Source organism: Leiobunum rupestre, chromosome 2 (assembly GCF_980474605.1).
Source record: "Leiobunum rupestre chromosome 2, qqLeiRupe1.1.hap1, whole genome shotgun sequence".
NCBI lineage: Eukaryota > Metazoa > Arthropoda > Arachnida > Opiliones > Sclerosomatidae > Leiobunum > Leiobunum rupestre.
The window spans coordinates 8,039,650-8,058,113 of record NC_143385.1 but is presented as its reverse complement, the minus strand read 5'-3'; the positions used below and the strand labels follow the sequence as shown (position 1 = coordinate 8,058,113).

The following is an 18,464-nucleotide window of genomic DNA, read 5'->3' as shown; positions in this document are numbered from 1 at the left end:
CCATCTCTGCCATATACCCACCTGAACCCTTTTTTCCGAGGGGCTAGCCACTCTCTGAAAATCTGTACACCGATTACATAAATATGAAAATGAGTACAGCCTTTGGTAGTGCGAAATCTGTACTCACTTACGTAATCATTTTAGTGCAGTCAAAGCTACAGGCTTGTACACCGATTACGGGGAGTAATCAGCCCCTCGCTTTTTTCCAGATTGAAAGGGAAACTAGGCCTTTAAGCATGGACTAATTAATGTATACAATAATTAGTCCATGATTTAAGTATCTTTAACCAAAATGAGAGTGGCCCTGAAAAGGGCCGTTTTAGCCAATAAATTGACCTTTGTCCGATTACTCGGTCATGGGTCGCTTCCCACCACAACACCCTGACACTGCCACGTATAGTGCGTTGTGGGACGTCTCCCACTTTTTCTTATACTTGGCGAGTTTGTCCTCCATTTCCTTGTTACGAAACGTTCTTGCAACAACAGGTCCCGATAGTGATCTAAAAGATTCTCTAAATTCACTTCAAAACTCTGCAGGCCGTCTTACGTTTCAAGGATCGATTTTCGCCTCTCAGCTCTTCAAGACTGTCCATGACGAAAATCGAAGAAGTTATGAAAACCTAGTCTCTCGCTTTCGCGTTTTATACCGATGGACCGAAGAAAGGAGGGACGGAGTTACCGTAGCCCCCGTCCTAGGGCAGATTTCGGGGGCGTTGAAGAACGATAAAAAAACCGGGACAAGTGTTCTCCCGATTTCGAGGCGCCGGGATAATCTCGACAAAATAAAGGATTAAACGATGGTATTTGAACAAATATTTTCCGTATGGACCAACTGTTCGCTTTCTGGATACGGGAAAATGAGGCGTGGAAACCCCGAAAAACCGTCACGATCCGTGAATTCTTTGAATGAACTTGCTCACTTAAAATAAATTTCAGACGAAAAATGGGAAAAGAAACTTACATTGGTCGACGACTTAAAAATTTAAATAGTGTCGTAAACTGTCATTAATAAAAACAACCATAGCGGGACAAAATTTTCAGAACAGTAGATCTTAGTTTCCAATTACGTGCGAAAATATTTACTTACGTTCTTACTTAATTTCATATTTTCGGGTTTGGTAACACGTTTTGGCTTAGCCATCAAAAATATTTTTTTTTATTATCAAATATATTTTTAAATGAAATGACCGCCAATGTTTACCATAATCACCTACAATTAATTCTTCTAATATTTCTGAAAGAAAAACAGGTAATCTTATTTCAATTGTGGGAGCTATTGTTATCTATGGAAATAGACCGTAATGTCTTTATAAATACACCTACCCACCCCGAGAATTGCAGATTTCGGTACTTTATCTGATACATAGCGAATCGTTTAGTAAGGTAGTAATCAGCGCGTTCCAACCGGGTTTATCTTGATTATTATGAAAGTTATGAAAATGCTTATTACTTATCTATTAGTTTATTTAGTAATCAAGTTAATTTAAATTATGACAGGCTATTCAAAAAGAATATAATTTTTTCACTAACTATACCCATAAGTAACATAATAAATACATGCTTTTTTATCATTGAAGCCAAATATTCCGCCTATCTATCTGAAACCAGATATGTCGGCTTAGGCGGAAGTCTCGCGTACTTTAGACCACATAAGTTTCATTGTAAATCTATTTGTCATACTTATCCTTCTTATGTTACTTATGCTATAGCACAAGACTAAAGCCTCGAAAATTATCACCTCTTTTTTCCCGTTAAGGAGATTTACGTAAAATTCAGCGAAAAATTACATATTTCACCTATTTATTTATTTATTTTTATTTATTTATTTATTTTTATTTATTTATTTTTATTTATTTATTTATTTTTATTTATTTATTTTTATTTTTTTTATTTATTTATTTATTTATTTAGAAGTAAAATAGGTACAATAAGCCACAGAACAGGCTTGTACAAGATAAAATTAATCACGAACCAAATTAAAACCCATTTAATAATTTACCGAATTATGAGTTTCCTTTGTTTTTACTAAACCTAAACAAAGGGAATTTCTAATTTCTCAACCATTAAAGGGTTAAAAAATATTGAAATTCGAAATTCGCGCCCTTTCGAAGCGCGCCACGGAAATGAAAAGAGCGGAATCGAGAGGGACGAGAGGGGTTCAACGAGCAGTGCTTCCACATGCGGGGATTTTTTCCCTTTTCCAGGATTTTTCAACCTTCCAAAATGCTAAAAGGGAATAATGCAATTTAAGAGGGAATACGGGAAAAGTGAGGGAAAACGGCATTTCGCGGGGGAGAAATGAGGGAAAAGTGTTCTTAGCACGGGAAGAAAGGGATTTTTTAGCTTTTCTGATAACAAAGCCTGTTGTAGTCGTACTCTAAATGTATATTTAGTCCATGGATATGTTATGAGTCACAGTTATGAGAGCGGCCGATTTTTCGCTCTTTCGGTTTTCACACTGAGCGTCGCCCATCTCCGATTTCATGCATTATATGCCCAGGCTTAGGGGAAATATCTCGAGGGAAAAAACGATAGAAATCAAATTTTACTCTAGAATTTTTTCCAAGTAAAGTGCAAGTATAAAAGAATAAAATAAATAACTTATCTTAATCGTACGACAAACATTCGTAATGGAAGCAGTCGAAAAAACTGTAAAAACAAACGATCAGAGACTACTCAATAATCGGTCCATTGTCCCCCGATGAGCTTCCCCCTTTTCACCGCTTGGCGTAAATAGGAATATGGTCGATTTTTAATAAATAAACTGGTCTTTGACCACCTGACCACCGTTATTTCCAAGGCTGTACTGACGCTAGATGTCGATATACAGGGAACAGGTTTTGAAATTGAAACGTGACGTATGGCGGGAGCAATTTCGACTGCTTCGCGGAAAATTCGTCTGTTTACAATTTACAAATATTAATGTTGTTTTTAAATACTTTATTCCATTTCCTTCAAAGAACTGTTTTTACCAGTTTAGTGAACTACTAACAAGGCAAAATTCATGACATTGCCATCTTGAAAAAAAGTAAGACTGGTTCTAATTAGGGGGTACTTTCCAATTTTAAGAAAGTATTTCTGTTGATTGCTTAAGTACTGTAGGAGCTCTCTTATGACTCTGCCACAACAGCAATTAATGAAGGTTGCCTAACATAAAAGCAACCTTACAACCTTAATTTACTTATATGCATGTATAAGGCTTACAATCATATTTTTCCTGACTATATTTTAACAATCTTTAATGACACTTGATCCCATGACCACATGACGAGAACCGCCAGGTATGGTTTCATGGTGAAAAGTAAAATGTTAAAAAAATTACAATATTTAGGAATACAAATATGGAATAAATTACCCACCAAACTAAAAATTATTACTAGTCTGAACTCTTCTAAAACTGAAATAACTAAATATGTTAATAGTATTTGATTGCCCATTTTATGTAATTTATATTGTTTTGTATATACGGGACCTCATTGTAAAACAGTTTTAAACTGAACTGAGAATACCTTTTTGACAAGGCAAATAAAGACATTATTATTATTATTATATGAAATTTAATCAGCTGTTAGGAGCTCTCATAGGCTGAAGTGACATGACATACATTAGTTAACTTCGCAGGGTTTAAAAACTATGCAATAATTTTAAATTTTCAGTATGAGCTTAAGAAAGAAATTATGATACAATAAGACCTTGGATTAAAAACGTTCTACGTAGAACGCTTTTAATTCAAGATAAGACTAACCAAAACTGAACCCTATTTGTCTGTTTTAGGGGAAATGTAGCGTAACTATTCGATAACTGTGGTTTATTAACTTCTTATTTTAGTTGTATTTGACTGAAGCGCCTAGGGTTCTGAAGTTTTTAAAACTGGCAAAAGGCTCAAGGTATTGAGTTAATTTTGAGTGGCCTAGGTGATCCAGTCTTAGAAAGAAGTGTGTACGAATGAGTTCCGACATAGCTTAGTCTTCATACTTGTGATACGGGACAGTGCCGCTTTGTATAATTGAGTTTATGGTCACGACAACGTAACTCAAGAATTGGCCAATTGAAATTTCAAAGTATGCAAGTGATGTTATATAATAATAATAAAATACCTGATTACAGTTTTTGGATTGTAAAATCCCGCAAGAACATAAATAAAATTTTGATGAAACCAATATTGAATTTTAGTGGCATAGTGACCTAGGAATATGAATAACCTGTAATGTGTAATGGAAAACTGTATTCCCCCAATACGGTCTCCCCGTCGCACCTTAGGTAATGTAGCTCTATCGAAAACTTTAACCTAAGCCTATAGCGATATCTTACGGCCGGCAGTGTTACTAGACGTTCGAAATTAGAAGTAGTAACGGGTTTTTCTTGGGATTAGTAGTGGAAACTGATTTTAATTAGTTGAGAAAACTGAGTGTTTGGTTTTAGTTGCAAAATATTATAATAATATAATATTTACCATAATTTGTCTCTTTTTTTACTTTTGGAAATTTTTTTTTAAAAAACTTCAAACATTTTATATTTTTATTTCTCATTAGGATCTCTGACACCTTTTGGGAATTTCATAAGACGTAACTAAAATGGAGGACTCCAAAACAGAAAACCAAATTTTATATTATGCAGTGAACTTAAATCAAATTGCTAATGATGATTTGTATGACTGTGGTAAGAGCTTCGTGGTTTCCAAAATCGAGGCTAGAGCTAAATAAATCCTGGTTCCAAAGCTGAAAATTCATATGAAAGTTAACATATATGGTTCATATAAACGTGTAAATATGTGGAAATAAGATTCTTGACCAAAAAATTAGGGAAATATTTAATTTAAATCAGGGAAATCTGTGAGGGATGTCTTATCTTAAGGTAGTGGTTTAATTTTTGCATTGCGAAAAATTTGGGGGAAATCCAGAAAATTGGTCTTCTATTGGTTGCTTGAACCTTGTTTAAGGTCACATAACTTTGAAATAAAACCCATTTAACTCTTTAAAATTATCAAAGGTACCAGGTTGTTCAGAAAATATCTTCATATTATTTGAAAATGGCTTATGACTAGGGATGCACCGATATATTGGCCTATTTTTCTAATATCAGTATCAGACAATATCGGCTTTAGCGAAGCTGATATTAGCCAATACTCGTATTAAAAAATATTTTCATTAAAACATTTAAAAATAGGAAAATTCTTGATTAACTAATGATAATAATTTATTTAATTGGCTGCGCCACGGACGCTCTTGAAAAACTTTTTTTCATGAAAAATTAGAATAAAATGGTATGACAGTGTACTGAACCATCTTTTACAATGATTTTATCATATATACTACTGTTATGATCGATAATTTTGTTAATATCAGCCAATATATTGTCTGATATTACCGCCGATATATTGGCTGTACCTATATTGGTGCATCCCTACTTATGACATTTAATTGTGCAGTTGACAGGCTTTTACCTTAAGAGGGTTCATACAGACCTGGAAAACCAGGGAAATTACAATTTATTTTTGTAAAAATCTGGGAAATTTATGAGGGTTCAGAAAGTTTGCCCTAAGGAATTAAAATTTAAATTTTCCCAATAAATTTTTTACTTCATTTCTTTTTTGATATTATAATATTGAACCAATTTATCTTAAATGATTCTCTAAATCTTAGTTTAATTTTATCGTGCACCTGGAAAAATCAGGGAAATATTCATGAGAAAACCTGGATATATCAGAGAAATCGGGTTTAACCTTTCCATTTAAAAGTAGAACGCTATTAAATTCAAGGTTATTTTAGTTATAACATTTTCTGGCCCAGTAGTTTTGAAATATTTACCATGGTTTTATTAATTAGATTCATCATTAGTCTTCACTGAGAAAACAGAGGCACTGCAAACAGTTAAAAAGAACAAGGGAGCAAGATTTAAAGTTTTCACTAACAAGGAAGAGGCTGCTTCTTTTTCAACACACGCTCAGACGTCTACCCCAATTTCTTCGGATAAATCAAGGTCACTCTTTTCATTCCCCAGTGACACTGCAGCTCAGAATATAGGTATTGATTTTTAATTATGGAGCTTTGATTTGGCTATATGATGTTAGATTTTGAAAAGTAAGCTTTTTTTTTGAGAAATACATGAAAGAAAATGATCAGTGTTTGACACTGCAACTCGAACTAATTTTTTTTAGTTAAGATAATGACTTCTTACGTATGAGGTAATATTTGAAGTAAGTACTTTTGTTGGTAATAATTAATTTATTAATTAATGGTCATAATTAAAATCTAGGACGACTAGTTTCGCACTTAGTCCAGAGGCATCATCAGGTCTGAAACTGGTTATATACAATGAAGAAATGAAGAAAATTTAAATTAAATTATATTAAAATGATATAATTTTTTACACCGTATTTCAGAGCTAAGCTAGCCTGATCCGCCGTCTTTATTTAAACATTAACAGTGCTCAAAATGGACCGGAATGCCTTTCCGTTTCGTAAAAGTTTTCCTCATGTCGTTCTGGTTAGTAAAGATTATTTGTTATTGAACAGCTCCAGTTTTTCATAATAATCGGAATCTTTCAAAGGAAACACGTTCCAGTTCATGAATAAGTCCATTTCGAGCACTGAACATAAATTATGTTTACGTTTTTTTTAATATTTAGCGATTCATGGATATCTAATTATAAAAAATGGTCAAGAGTTACAATATTTGAAGCATTATTTTTTATGTCAAGATAATGGCCAGGCTGGTTGTTAGTGACATGTTCAGCCAGAGCAGAGTTATATATGTATGCGTTTGTTACTTTTGTCATTTTTGTGTTTTTTCAAATATTGTAACTTTTGCCCCACGTTTTAAAAATGCAAGTTGTTGTTGAAGTCTTCCAAACAATTTCAACACATAAGTATGAATAATTTCCCTGAGTTTTTGGACAAAAAAAATGTCATATTTGATTAAGATAGATGTGGCTAAATAACGAGAGAAAATTTTAAGTATCAACTATGGATTAAAACTAAACATTGAAACTGTCACACTGAGAGAATAGTAGTTGTGGTATCAACAACCATGTATTTATTTGTAGTTGGGGAGAAGGACTATTTCGAGACGATCCGTGGGTATTGTGGTTGCATTTGCACCGGTGTGTGTGCTTCAGTCACATTTGAAGACTGAAGTTTTAGAAGGCCAATCGAGGGAATTTGGAACAATGCTAAAAATCGTCTCTACATAGTTATTATCCCAAAGTTATAATAAAATACATTCTTGATATGAAATTAAATTCCTTTTTGGGGAAAATGGGAAAAAAATTTTATATTGGCATTTTCAAAAAGCAAGAGTATTTTTTTAATAAGCAGGGCTTTTGGAATTAACTAATTTTAAACTTTTAACATGATGCTCTTACCCTTTCTGTCAAGGTTTTGGTGGTGTCTACAAATGGTCTTGTTTACCACTTTCCTTGGTCTTTAATAATTATTTTGCATCCTTTTTGCAGAAAAAGGCAATCAATATAAATCTCTGACTAGTCAAGAAACGGTGAAACTACGTAAAGCTATAGAATTAGGAGATATTGATTTCTTTACTGATGTTGTGTGGTCGAATCCACGTTATTTAATTAGCAGTGGTGATACTCCCACAATTTTACAAGTGAGTGATGTGTTTTCTAATCTAATTTGTCTTGGCCTGCATGCACCTATTTAACAAAGCTATATGGCATTATTAGCATTCCATTGACCGATGTGGTCATAAATTATTAGTTTTGTTGGTAACTACAGCAAAACTTTAAAAAGTATCATACTAAAGTACTATCCATTTTTAGGCAAGGTTAGTTTCTTTGAAATGGTATACTATTTTTATTAAGGGCCCCAAACATATCTTATTATTGTTACCTTTATACAAAATGATTTTTACTGACCAATAGATAAAAACCAATAAAAAACATTTTTCTGTTTGAAAAGGATGTGATATGATTTTTTACTATTGAAAGGTATGGCATATTAGGTGGGGTGGCGGAGTGGTTAGCACTTTTGCCTTGCAGTAAGAGTAGCCGTGTTCAATCATAACTTGTACCACTGGATGAAAATCTCTGAGCCACTCCTTCTGCCCTTACCAAAAAATAAGTTGGCTAAAAAATATTTAAACTTGGTTTTAAGTAGGTTTTAAGTTGGTATTTGAGACAAATACCAACTTAAAACCTACTTAAAACCAACTAGAAGTAGACTTAAAACCAACTCTGATTTTGCTTAATGGAGGCAACTTAAAACCAACTTAAAACCAACTTGAAACTTGCTTAATAAAGACTACTTAAAACTTACTTAATAAAGACAACTTAAAGCCAACTTGAAACTTACTTAGTAAAGACAACAACATGTTTAGTGGGTGGCCTACCACCAGGGTATTTGCACTGCAGGCAAGTCAATATAAAGGCGGACTGACAGAAGCAAACCTAGGCCTTTAAACCACTTAACAACTACTAAAATATACATATACATACTCCCTTTAAAACTATATATTAAGGGGGGCGCAAAAGCGGCTAAATACCCCGGGCGCCATTTTCTCTCGCTACGCCTCTGCTGGAACAACACTAGTCACAAGCATGAAATGTGCCCGAAATATTCTGTTAAAGAGCGACCCTTGGACGGATCGTTACAAAGTACCCTCGTAGGTTCTTAGAAATATAAATACGTTCTTTGCATATTTGGACGAGCGTAGTTATTTAGTAGAAAAATATTCGTAAAAACATTTTAAACCTTCTCGCGATACAAGCACAAACTTAAAGCCAACTTAAAACCAACTTAAAAATAATATGAAATTTTCCGACCACTTAAAACCAACTAATTACCAACTTAGAAAAAATAAGAATTTTCCAGCCTACTTAAAACCTACTTAAAACCAACTTATTACCCCTTTAACTAGTTTCTTGAAATATGCTGGCAACTTGAGCCTACTTAAAACCAACTTAATATCAACTAAAATGTGTAAACCAACTAAAAGCCAACTAAAAACCAACTTATTTTTTGGTAAGGGTATCTAGCTTATTGCTCACTTAAAACAATGCTGTTACATTTTGATGCAGTTACACATATCACTAAAAGTAGTTGAATTTAAATTCCCATTTTCATCATTTCAGGAGGGATTTCGCTATAATGGACTTCATGTTGCGGCTAAGAAAGGGCAAACTGATATGTGCCAACTAATTTTAAATACAATAGAAGATGATAAATTTCTGAGGCTCCTTTTTAGTGATGATCCAGATGAAATATTTAATCAAAGAAAAGCGTATATTGTTGATTTGTATTTGAACATGCCAGAAAAAGGGGTAAAGTTATTATTATATCTTTTATGTCACGCCAATATTTACATCACAAAAATATGGGCTTTTTAAAGAAATTTTTTTAAATATGATAATTGGAATAAGTCAATGGTCATTATTGAAGAATGCCACTAGTTATTTCATTATTATTGTTAATGCTATATTTTATTATCTACAGATGTGTGAAACGCCTTTACACTTTGCTTCCAAATTTGGATGTTTAAAGGTGGTAGAAGTTTTACTGGCACATCCATCATGTGATCGCAGTAGGGTCAATAAAAATGGAAGAACTGCCAAGGAGTGTGTTTGTGAAAGAGTGGGAGATTACGAGACAAAAAAATTGTTAGAAAAGCATTTTGAAGGTACTAATTTAAATACTCATGTGTATAATGTCAGGGAAACTATTCTTTATTTGTTGTTATAAAGTTATTTTTTCTTAATTTTTAGCTCTGTATTTTATACCGGTTTTACGATCCGAAGGAAATGCAATTCCACCAATTATTGGTCAACCATATTCGTTTGACAATCCTAATTTGGCAGTTGAATGCAAAGAACTTATGGATCCGAAAAAACCACTTCTCAATGTGAAAGCAAAAGCTGGTCCAATGCCTTTAAATATTGTGAGTACCAAATGTCATAAGATATTTGCTTAATTCAATCTTTTAAGTATCCTCAGCGTCTAATTCAGCATTAGTATGCGAAAGAATTATGATTATGGGTAGGTACAATACTCATACAATTTTAGACACTGTTCTTTAAATAGCTTTGAAAATGATGGGATACCCAGTTAGTATATTATATTGCGCAATGTATGTTTCCCAATTGTGTATAACTGAACCAAATAGATTTTTAGCTTTGGCAACACAGTTTTGGACAGCTTCTATTCATTTAATTAATTGTAGATTGCCTTTATTCTTTAGGTAAAGGCTTTTTATAAGCAATGGAAGACTTCTCCCCTTCATATAGGTAGCCCAAATTTGGTGTCCAAGTCTGGAAATTTATCATTTGAAAATTCCTTCAGGTTAAAAGATTCAGACAAAGGCTTAGAAAGACTTGGAAGGTACATTTCTTCAATTTTGTTTTCAGAATATAACTATATTAATATTTTTCATCAATTAAGGAAACTAGCCAAAGAGTTTAAAGTATCTTGGACAGAATATTGGCCTTTTATGGATGCTTGGTGTGATTTGTCAACTTCTAGTGGATTAAAGATGCTTGAAAGGCATCTGGCATTTATTCATAGAATGAAATGGGAAGAGGTTAGTGATGGGCGAAACCGATATAATATCGTTTAACAATATTGTGATTTAGCCAATTTATCAGTTCGCGTCTAAATTACCGATTTTACCCGATAGTGCTGATACCGATATTTTCCGATTTTTTTCCCCCAATATTTTCAAAAACAAAGCAGATAATATGGGTATTGGTAAAAAGCAGTTAGATATCAGCAATTCAGCATCGGTAAATTCTTAAAATCTGTATCGTTATAATTATGATATCGGCCAACACTAGTTTCATCTAAACTCTAGAGAATATGAGAAAATCAGTTAAAAGAATGACATCCGCGCTCTTTGTTTAATTAATTTCACATTTTGGCATATTTCTGAGACCTCTTTGAGACATAACATACATTGACAATGAGACTTTAAATTAAACATTGACAGAGATACTTTGCAGATAAACTATGGAATAGGCACCTAGGCTTAGGTTTAGAAGCGCCTAACTTTGGCTCCCTGCTTAATTAATTACAATGACTGACTGGAAATATTAACTCAAAAAATTTAAAATTATCGTTTTAAGGACAAAATTATATTTTTGTATGCACTGATTGATATTATCAGGATTTTTTTATTTGTCTTTGAATAGCGACAGCTAGACCAACAAAAAAATTAAATAGTGATGATTATTGCACGAATTTGCTATAAACTAATAGTTAAATCTTAGACCAAGAAACACAGGGATGTCTCGCTCATAGCATACCCAACACTTTATTTTTTGGCGGGGCTTTGTTGCGGCTGCGGTAGGGAGAGGGGGGTTAGGTGATACAGATAGTCAATAGGTGCCATCCATGAGAGATAAAAATAACGTTTTTTAAAGAACTTGAAAAATATTAGTCAGCTAAGAGTTACATATTTTTAAATTATTTATATTTTTTTAATATTTTAGGGACACAAATATTAAAAACATACCAAAAATTTCGTTTTTTGGAGCCATGCTGTTGCAGGTTACGTACTGACAGATTGTAGGGCTGTGCATGTGACTCAAATAGCCAATAAAAATTGACTCACCTTTGCTACTAGCGACACAGCGCGATATAAATAGGAAATAAGCAGCCGCAACGAAGCTTCGGGCGCAAAATATCTACCGTGCGACGTCCCTGTGTTTCTTGGTCTAAGGTTAAATGCTTGAGACATCTAGATTGCATCCTATAGGTTATCATATTATTGGTATAGGTGCAGGTGAGGATAAGTTTAAAGGGCAACGTAAGTTGTCTGGCAGCTGGTGGCAGGAAAAGTTATTATTGGAAGATTTCTGGAATGGGATTTTCCAAAGTCACCCAGTTTCTATCCTTTTTTGAGGTAGAAGGACAAGAATAAAAGGGAGAAAGGGTAATAGGTTTTTGGGGCCACTTATGAGAAACATTTTGTGATTATCTCTAATTTTTCCTGTCAACCACTTGTGTTGCCTTTTTAAACTTGTCATATACCTACTATCATATACAACACATAATTCTAACATAAAAAACTAGTTAATTCACAAAATATTTGAAAAGAAAATTATTTCGAAAGCGTTATTAATTACTGTTCATAAATGTTATGTTTATTAACCCCTTTTAGGAAAAAGAAGTATCGCATATTTCTCAGGCTGAGAATTCTTTAAGTCCAATGTCTTTAATATGCTGTCGCCTGGAACAGTTTCACTTGCATTCAGCACCACAATCAGCAGAAAGCCTAAAGAAAAACTTATTAAGTGACCTTGATACACCTTTGTCAACGGAGAATAAATCATATTTAAAAAATCCATTTGCTGGAATCGCAACAAGACTTTTTAGTGGTAGTGCTGATGCCCAAGTTGGAATGAAACGGAAACGTAGTGATGTTGAACTAACTGAGCAATCTGAATTAAATAACATTAGAAATATAGTTAACAACAGTGGCATTGGAGATAGGTTGGCTGTTTATTTGGTAGATTTGGTTATTAATGATGAATTATTACAGCCCAAATTTGAAGACCTGTTAGATGATGTTTCAATAACTCTTGATATCTTGTTAAATAGTGCCTTAAGGGATAATGAAGCCCTCTCAACAATTCACAAATATATAGCACAGTGTGCTTGTACCATTTTAAGAGAAAATTTAACTGTACCAGAGCAGAAGATAATTTGCAATAAATGTGAAGAAAATTTAATGCAAGACCTTAATTCATCTGAAGAAGAATATGGATTTCAAAGTCACAGCCCAAGTAAAACTTTTAAAATGAGGTCAAGGGTTTCTCTAAGCAGCAACAAAATCTTCTACCAAGAACATTTACATTGCATTTTGAAGAACTTAAGAATTATATTAGAAAATCATGAGCCCATAAAGACTCATGGGTGTTCTTGTTCTTGGAACAGAAATGGTCTTAAACGTGACCATATCAACCAAGGATTTTCAGACACTAGTGAATCTTCTAAAGAAACTGATGACAATTCAGGTGATGAAGAATTTCATACGCCCCCAAGTAGCAGAAGTAGTTCACCAATGGAAATGCCAGACGAAGGTGTTGAAGTCTTTGTGAAAGGGTATGTTACATAAAATTTTTTGAATATATGCATTTCTTCTATGCTGGTGATGAACTTGCAATTGAAACTTTAGTTAAGTTTGAATTGTATTTCTAGAAATTAATTTGGCCAGTGGCGTAACCCCCCCCCCCTCTTGGGTGTAACTTTGGCTGTACTAAAATTTCACCCCTTCTAGACCCCTCTCAGGTATTTTACATAGGTTGAAACCCTCCCTTGAATGATTTCTAACTACACCACTGAACATGGCTGCTGAAATGATAGCTATAGCAGAATTGACCAGAACCATCTTTAACTTCAGAATAACAATTACATAAAACAATTTAAAAAGAGCAACAATTTCGGGGATACTACGCTTAAATAGGAAATAATGTAGAACTTTGGTCAGTAAACCTCATTAGGAAGGCCTATGGGCTTTATTGTTTTATTTTTCCAAAATATTTGCAAGTGAAGCTATATACTAGACCTGAAAAACATTTTTTGTGCCAAATCTGCGTGACACAATAACCGGTGTTAATTTTTAAAATACTTGGAAACTCAAACCTATGTGGCCAAGAGAATTAGATTTTGGTGCCAATCAGTGTGAATTTTGATGCATTTTTGGAATACGGACTCCCAGTCTTTGGGTAGTATAAAACTGGTCGAATAAGATGTAGAAGTATTAAAATATTTTAAGTCTGCATTACCCAGTATGAAAAAGTTCCAAAACTAACCAAATTTACAAAAAAAAACAAATTCCGAAATTGCCCAATATTTCATAAAATTCCCAATAGCTAACTTGGGGTGGCGTAGTGGTTAGCACTTTCACCTCTCACTAGCAAGAGGAGCCGGCTTGTGTCACTGGGTGAAAACTCGGAACCAACTCCTGCGTTGAGTTTGAAAGTTCTCTACCCGCTGGTTATAGGGGTTTTCCCACAACCTCTTCAGTTTCCCATTTCCATAAAAACTTGTTGAGTTGCAAGTTAATAGTTAATTAGTATTTTGAGCTGTTGGCTCGCGTGGCATGAAGGGCGTGCCATCAGCTAACTATGTATTGTTACCTGGCTACCTGAATTAATGGCTTTAAAATGTCGCTCGATGACTTAGGTCTTAGGTTTTAGACTAGATTAATATTAATATGAAAAAAATTATATTTAAAGAATTAAAAAAATTTAAAGAACCACCCAAAATGTACAGTGTTCCGAAGTGGAAAGATTAGGTAGGAAATTCCGACCAGGACAAAAGATAATTTAGTGTCTAATTTGGCCAAAAGTTGCCAATAATTTTTTTTACTACAGGGAGTCATATTCTGATTAGTCTTTTATTCTTTGTAAAATATTAATACTAACATTGTTCAATAGAGTAATGGCACTCCGTAGCTTTGGCCATGGTCGCCATTTTCGTCGCGATTTTTTTATTGATAGGGAAAAGCATGGGTGACATGCTTTGACGTCACACTGCCATTACTCTATGTTAAACTAATAAGTAATATTGAAAAAATTATTAAAAACTTCAAAATAATTAGTTTTATCTTTTAGTGCAACTTTCCACCACTAGTCTGGACTTTTCTACCAAAAAGTGGCTTTTTAGGAACACTAAAAACTGCCCAAAATATAAAACATTGTCAAACCACCAAAAAATCTATCAAACTGCATTGCAGGTTCAACTAAAAAATATGTTTTGACATTTTAGGTTACAGCCTTCCAAAGCAGACATAGATGTCCTTAATGCCATATCAGAAGTTGTAATTGACCCAGCTCTTTACCCATATGTGACTTTATGGATGCATTGTGTCAGATGTTATCCAAAAGAAGTTCACAAAATGTAAGTATTAATTTTTCTACTATGATATTTTTGCTTTCATATTGGTATAGTGAATACCCAGTAGCCATTTAAGTGGCATTACACAATACTTTGATTCCATACTTCGGTATGTCAAGAAGCAACTATAGGCCCAATTTCTGCCAAACTTTATTGGTCACCACAGTTTTAAAGTTATGCCTTTTACACGCTACACGAAAAGTTTGAGATTAATCTGAATTTTTCTAAAAATGTTTATTACCACAAAATATGTCCAAGGGCGAGTAATATTGATATTTGAATTTTTTTGTTCAATCAAGAGAATTAATATCAAATTTATTAATATGGATGCACTGATATGGGTTCAGCCGTAATATCGGCCGATATTAACAAAGTTATCTATCATAACAGTAGTGTATATGATAAAAGATGGTTCAGTACACTGTCATACCATTTTATTCTAATTTTTCATTAAAAAAAGTTTGAAGGAGCACATCCGAATGTTTATTTTCATTTTACATGAGACATATTTTCTATCACAAATCCGATATCTTTGTTTGCACTCGTAACCCCCTGTCTAAAAAAGGTATGATCTAGCTTCTGAAGTCTGGCGTCCATGGCGAGCCAATTAATTAAAATATTATCATTAGTTAATCGAGAATTTTATTATTTTTAAGTGTTTTTCTAAAATATTTTTTTTATTTTGGTATCGGTCAATATCAGCTTGTAACGCTCAAGATTAAATACTCAGGTTATTGTAAGTCAACTATTTCATTTATTAAGTCGCTTGTTATACTGCTAGAGTGAGAGCCCTAAATACCTCTACTCCTGCCTTGTCTCTGCTCCTATTCATCGTCTAGGGCTTATATAGCCCTTTACTTGGCTCACTCCCAGCTATGCCCCTAACGCCATCTAGCGGCCCTTACACTCTTCCCCACTTTTTATATTTCGGGTCTCTCTCTATTTTTTTTACGTTATTCAATGGTTAATATAAATACACTTGTTATTAATATTACTATCTTTTTTTTTGTTATTATTTAACACAATAAAATTAGAAAAATAGGCTGATTTATCGGTGCATCCCTAATTATTAGATTTAAATAAATTTCTAAGCCAAACTGGCTGCCTCGGAGGATTGAGTTGCCTGCTGTGGGGCGGCGGGTACTCCGTATTAGGCACAGTGGTCCCATTTCCTGGCCTTTGAGTCCAGCGGGATCTCCGATGCCAGCTGTGCTGGGTTATGCGGACCGCTGTGTGCCTGTCGTTCCCCTTTAGACACTCTTTCTGAAGGGTATGACTCTCAACCTACGTAGGTAGGGTGTCGGCTGGAGTTGATAGACCGCCAGTGGTGTGGTTTTAATCATGCCAGTACACCGGAAGTTTTATCTCCATTTTCAAACACAGCAACTTGGTTTGCAAAAAATGTTTGCCTATTTCAGAATTCACATTTAAAGTGATTAGTCAATACATTAAGGCACAACCATTTTTTTTAAATAGGTGGGAGACTCCTTCATTGATGAAAATTAGGACTATTCAGCCAACTTCAGCACCATCAAAATTTTACTCTAATACTGATGACAGTTCCTCTCCACTGTTGAGGTTCAAAATGCCAAAATATGGATTCAGTACGCCACCAAATGCAAGGGCAATCAAGTTGGAAGAAAGGGTTCTTAGGTTTTCTCCTGACACTTTTTAAATTTTTAGCCTTTTTTTTAAACATTTTTATGATAATTTTAACTGTATATGGTGTATTATTGTATATTTGTACCTTTTAAGTGATATTTAGTCAAAATAAAAGTTAATTTTTAATATTTTTGTATTTAAATTAAACCTGCAATGGTAATCTAAACTTAACATGGCAGTGTTATGACAATCTATTAAGTTTTTGTGGTGAAAAGTACCAGGTTTCGATTATTCCACCGCTTGAACAGTAGTGTTCACCCTATCCTTGTGGATTTCACGCAATTGTTTATTTCAAATATAGAAACAAATTCCTGAATTTCATAAAAATACATAAAATGAATAAACTTATTATTCTGTTCAATAGCAACTTTTATGCAATTAATTCAGGTGACTGGGTTAATATATAATAGAAGGATGGTGGCAAGCCCTTAATGGCATGCGAGCTAACAGCTCCCTACACTTACTATTACTGTTGACAAGGAGTGGTTCTGTGTTTTTCACTCACAAGGAGACTACCCGAGGTGTAATTCAGCATTTTTGTTTAAACTCTGGAGTTAGGTAGACTTTCATGTAACTTGAAAAAACCTATAAGGGAAATATTTCTATGGGCTTTAGTTTTGCCAGGGCAACAAAAAACGTTTTTGACAATTAAAATTGAACATTTCTCTAGGTAAATTAACATCAGAAAATCGAAGATTCTAAGGGTCCTTATGATATTTTTCAAATTCTTTTTTATTAAAAAAAACAAAAGCTGGTTAAATTTGGGTATGGCCGGGTCATTCCATACGAAATCGATCAACGTTGTTGCTCGATACAGTAGCTCCTTAGGGGGTAGACCTTATCGTTCTATTTATAAAAAGCGTAAACTCGAAATTTAATCATATTTTAAGCTATGCATCGACTGAGGGATAGAAAAGCCTCCCTTAAATTTCATTTTAGAGAAATTATTATTTCTATCGTAACGGAATTTTTAAAATTTTCCATTTTTTTCAGTTTTTCATAAGACTTAATATTAAGAGTTCATTATTGAAATGGAAATAAACATTTAATTTACAAAAAGGGTTGGTTACAAAATATGTCGCTGCCACTTTGGACAATAAACTATATTTTGGTGTTATTGTGGAATCAGATGAAGAATGTAGGGAATGGCTTATCAGTTTCATTCATCCCCACGGAATTTCAAGTTCTTATAACTGGCCAAATAGAAAAGATGAACATTGGATTCCGGAAAAGGAAATACTCTGCGAGGTTACACGTCCAACAACACATAGGGGGAGGCATTATTACTTTTCTGACAAATGTATCAAAAAAGTCAAAGCACTTTTCCTAAATTAGGATTAAACGTATAACATAAAATACATTAACGTTTTTAATATTATTTTTGCCAAATTTTTTACAATTCAAACCAAAAATATTTTGTAAACAACCCTTTTTGTAAATTAAATGTTTATTTCCATTTCAATAATGAACTCTTAATATTAAGTCTTATGAAAAAGTGAAAAAAATGGAAAATTTTAAAAATTCCGTTACGATAGAAATAATAATTGCTCTAAAATGAAATTTAAGGGAGGCTTTTCTATCTCTCAGTCGATGCATAGCTTAAAACATGATTAAATTTTGAGTTTACGCTTTTCATAAATAGAACGATAAGGTCTACCCCCTAAGGAGCTACTGTAAAAGAGTTCAATGCAAATGTTGAAAAATCGAAAATTTCAAAAAAATAGTTTTAATAGAAATAAATGTTTCTCCAAAACCAAATTTATTTTAAATTGTTCTATCTATAAGGAGATGTTACGTTTTAAGTTTCATTAAATTTAAAGGTGAACCTCCTGGTAAATATAACGTTGAGTGCAACCCCCCCATCGAGCGTCTACATTGAAGACTTGAGCAGATACAGCAAAATAGATACCAAATTCGGAACCAGCAGACGTTTTTAGCTAGGATTGCTATTTTT

The 18,464-nt window shown here is 33.6% G+C and overlaps 1 protein-coding gene across 4 annotated transcripts; it reads left to right on the top strand.

Moving 5' to 3' along the window:
• Positions 1 to 2,961: 2,961 nt before the first annotated feature.
• On the top strand, positions 2,962 to 16,638 carry Ankle2 (ankyrin repeat and LEM domain-containing protein 2). Of its 4 annotated transcripts, none has more exons than XM_090165354.1 (12): positions 2,962 to 3,028; positions 4,533 to 4,659; positions 5,826 to 6,023; positions 7,459 to 7,604; positions 9,088 to 9,276; positions 9,449 to 9,632; positions 9,718 to 9,890; positions 10,191 to 10,330; positions 10,391 to 10,529; positions 12,108 to 13,051; positions 14,720 to 14,851; positions 16,325 to 16,638. In XM_090165354.1, the coding sequence occupies exons 2-12, from the start codon at positions 4,575 to 4,577 to the stop codon at positions 16,521 to 16,523; spliced, it is 2,529 nt and encodes an 842-aa protein (XP_090021480.1). In that variant the 5' UTR covers positions 2,962 to 3,028; positions 4,533 to 4,574; the 3' UTR covers positions 16,524 to 16,638. The 4 variants fall into 4 exon arrangements, with proteins under 4 accessions (XP_090021480.1, XP_090021478.1, XP_090021479.1 ...); XM_090165352.1 differs by having other exon boundaries at positions 7,453 to 7,604; XM_090165353.1 differs by lacking the exon at positions 2,962 to 3,028 and adding an exon at positions 3,263 to 3,281 and having other exon boundaries at positions 7,453 to 7,604.
• Positions 16,639 to 18,464: the final 1,826 nt, after the last annotated feature.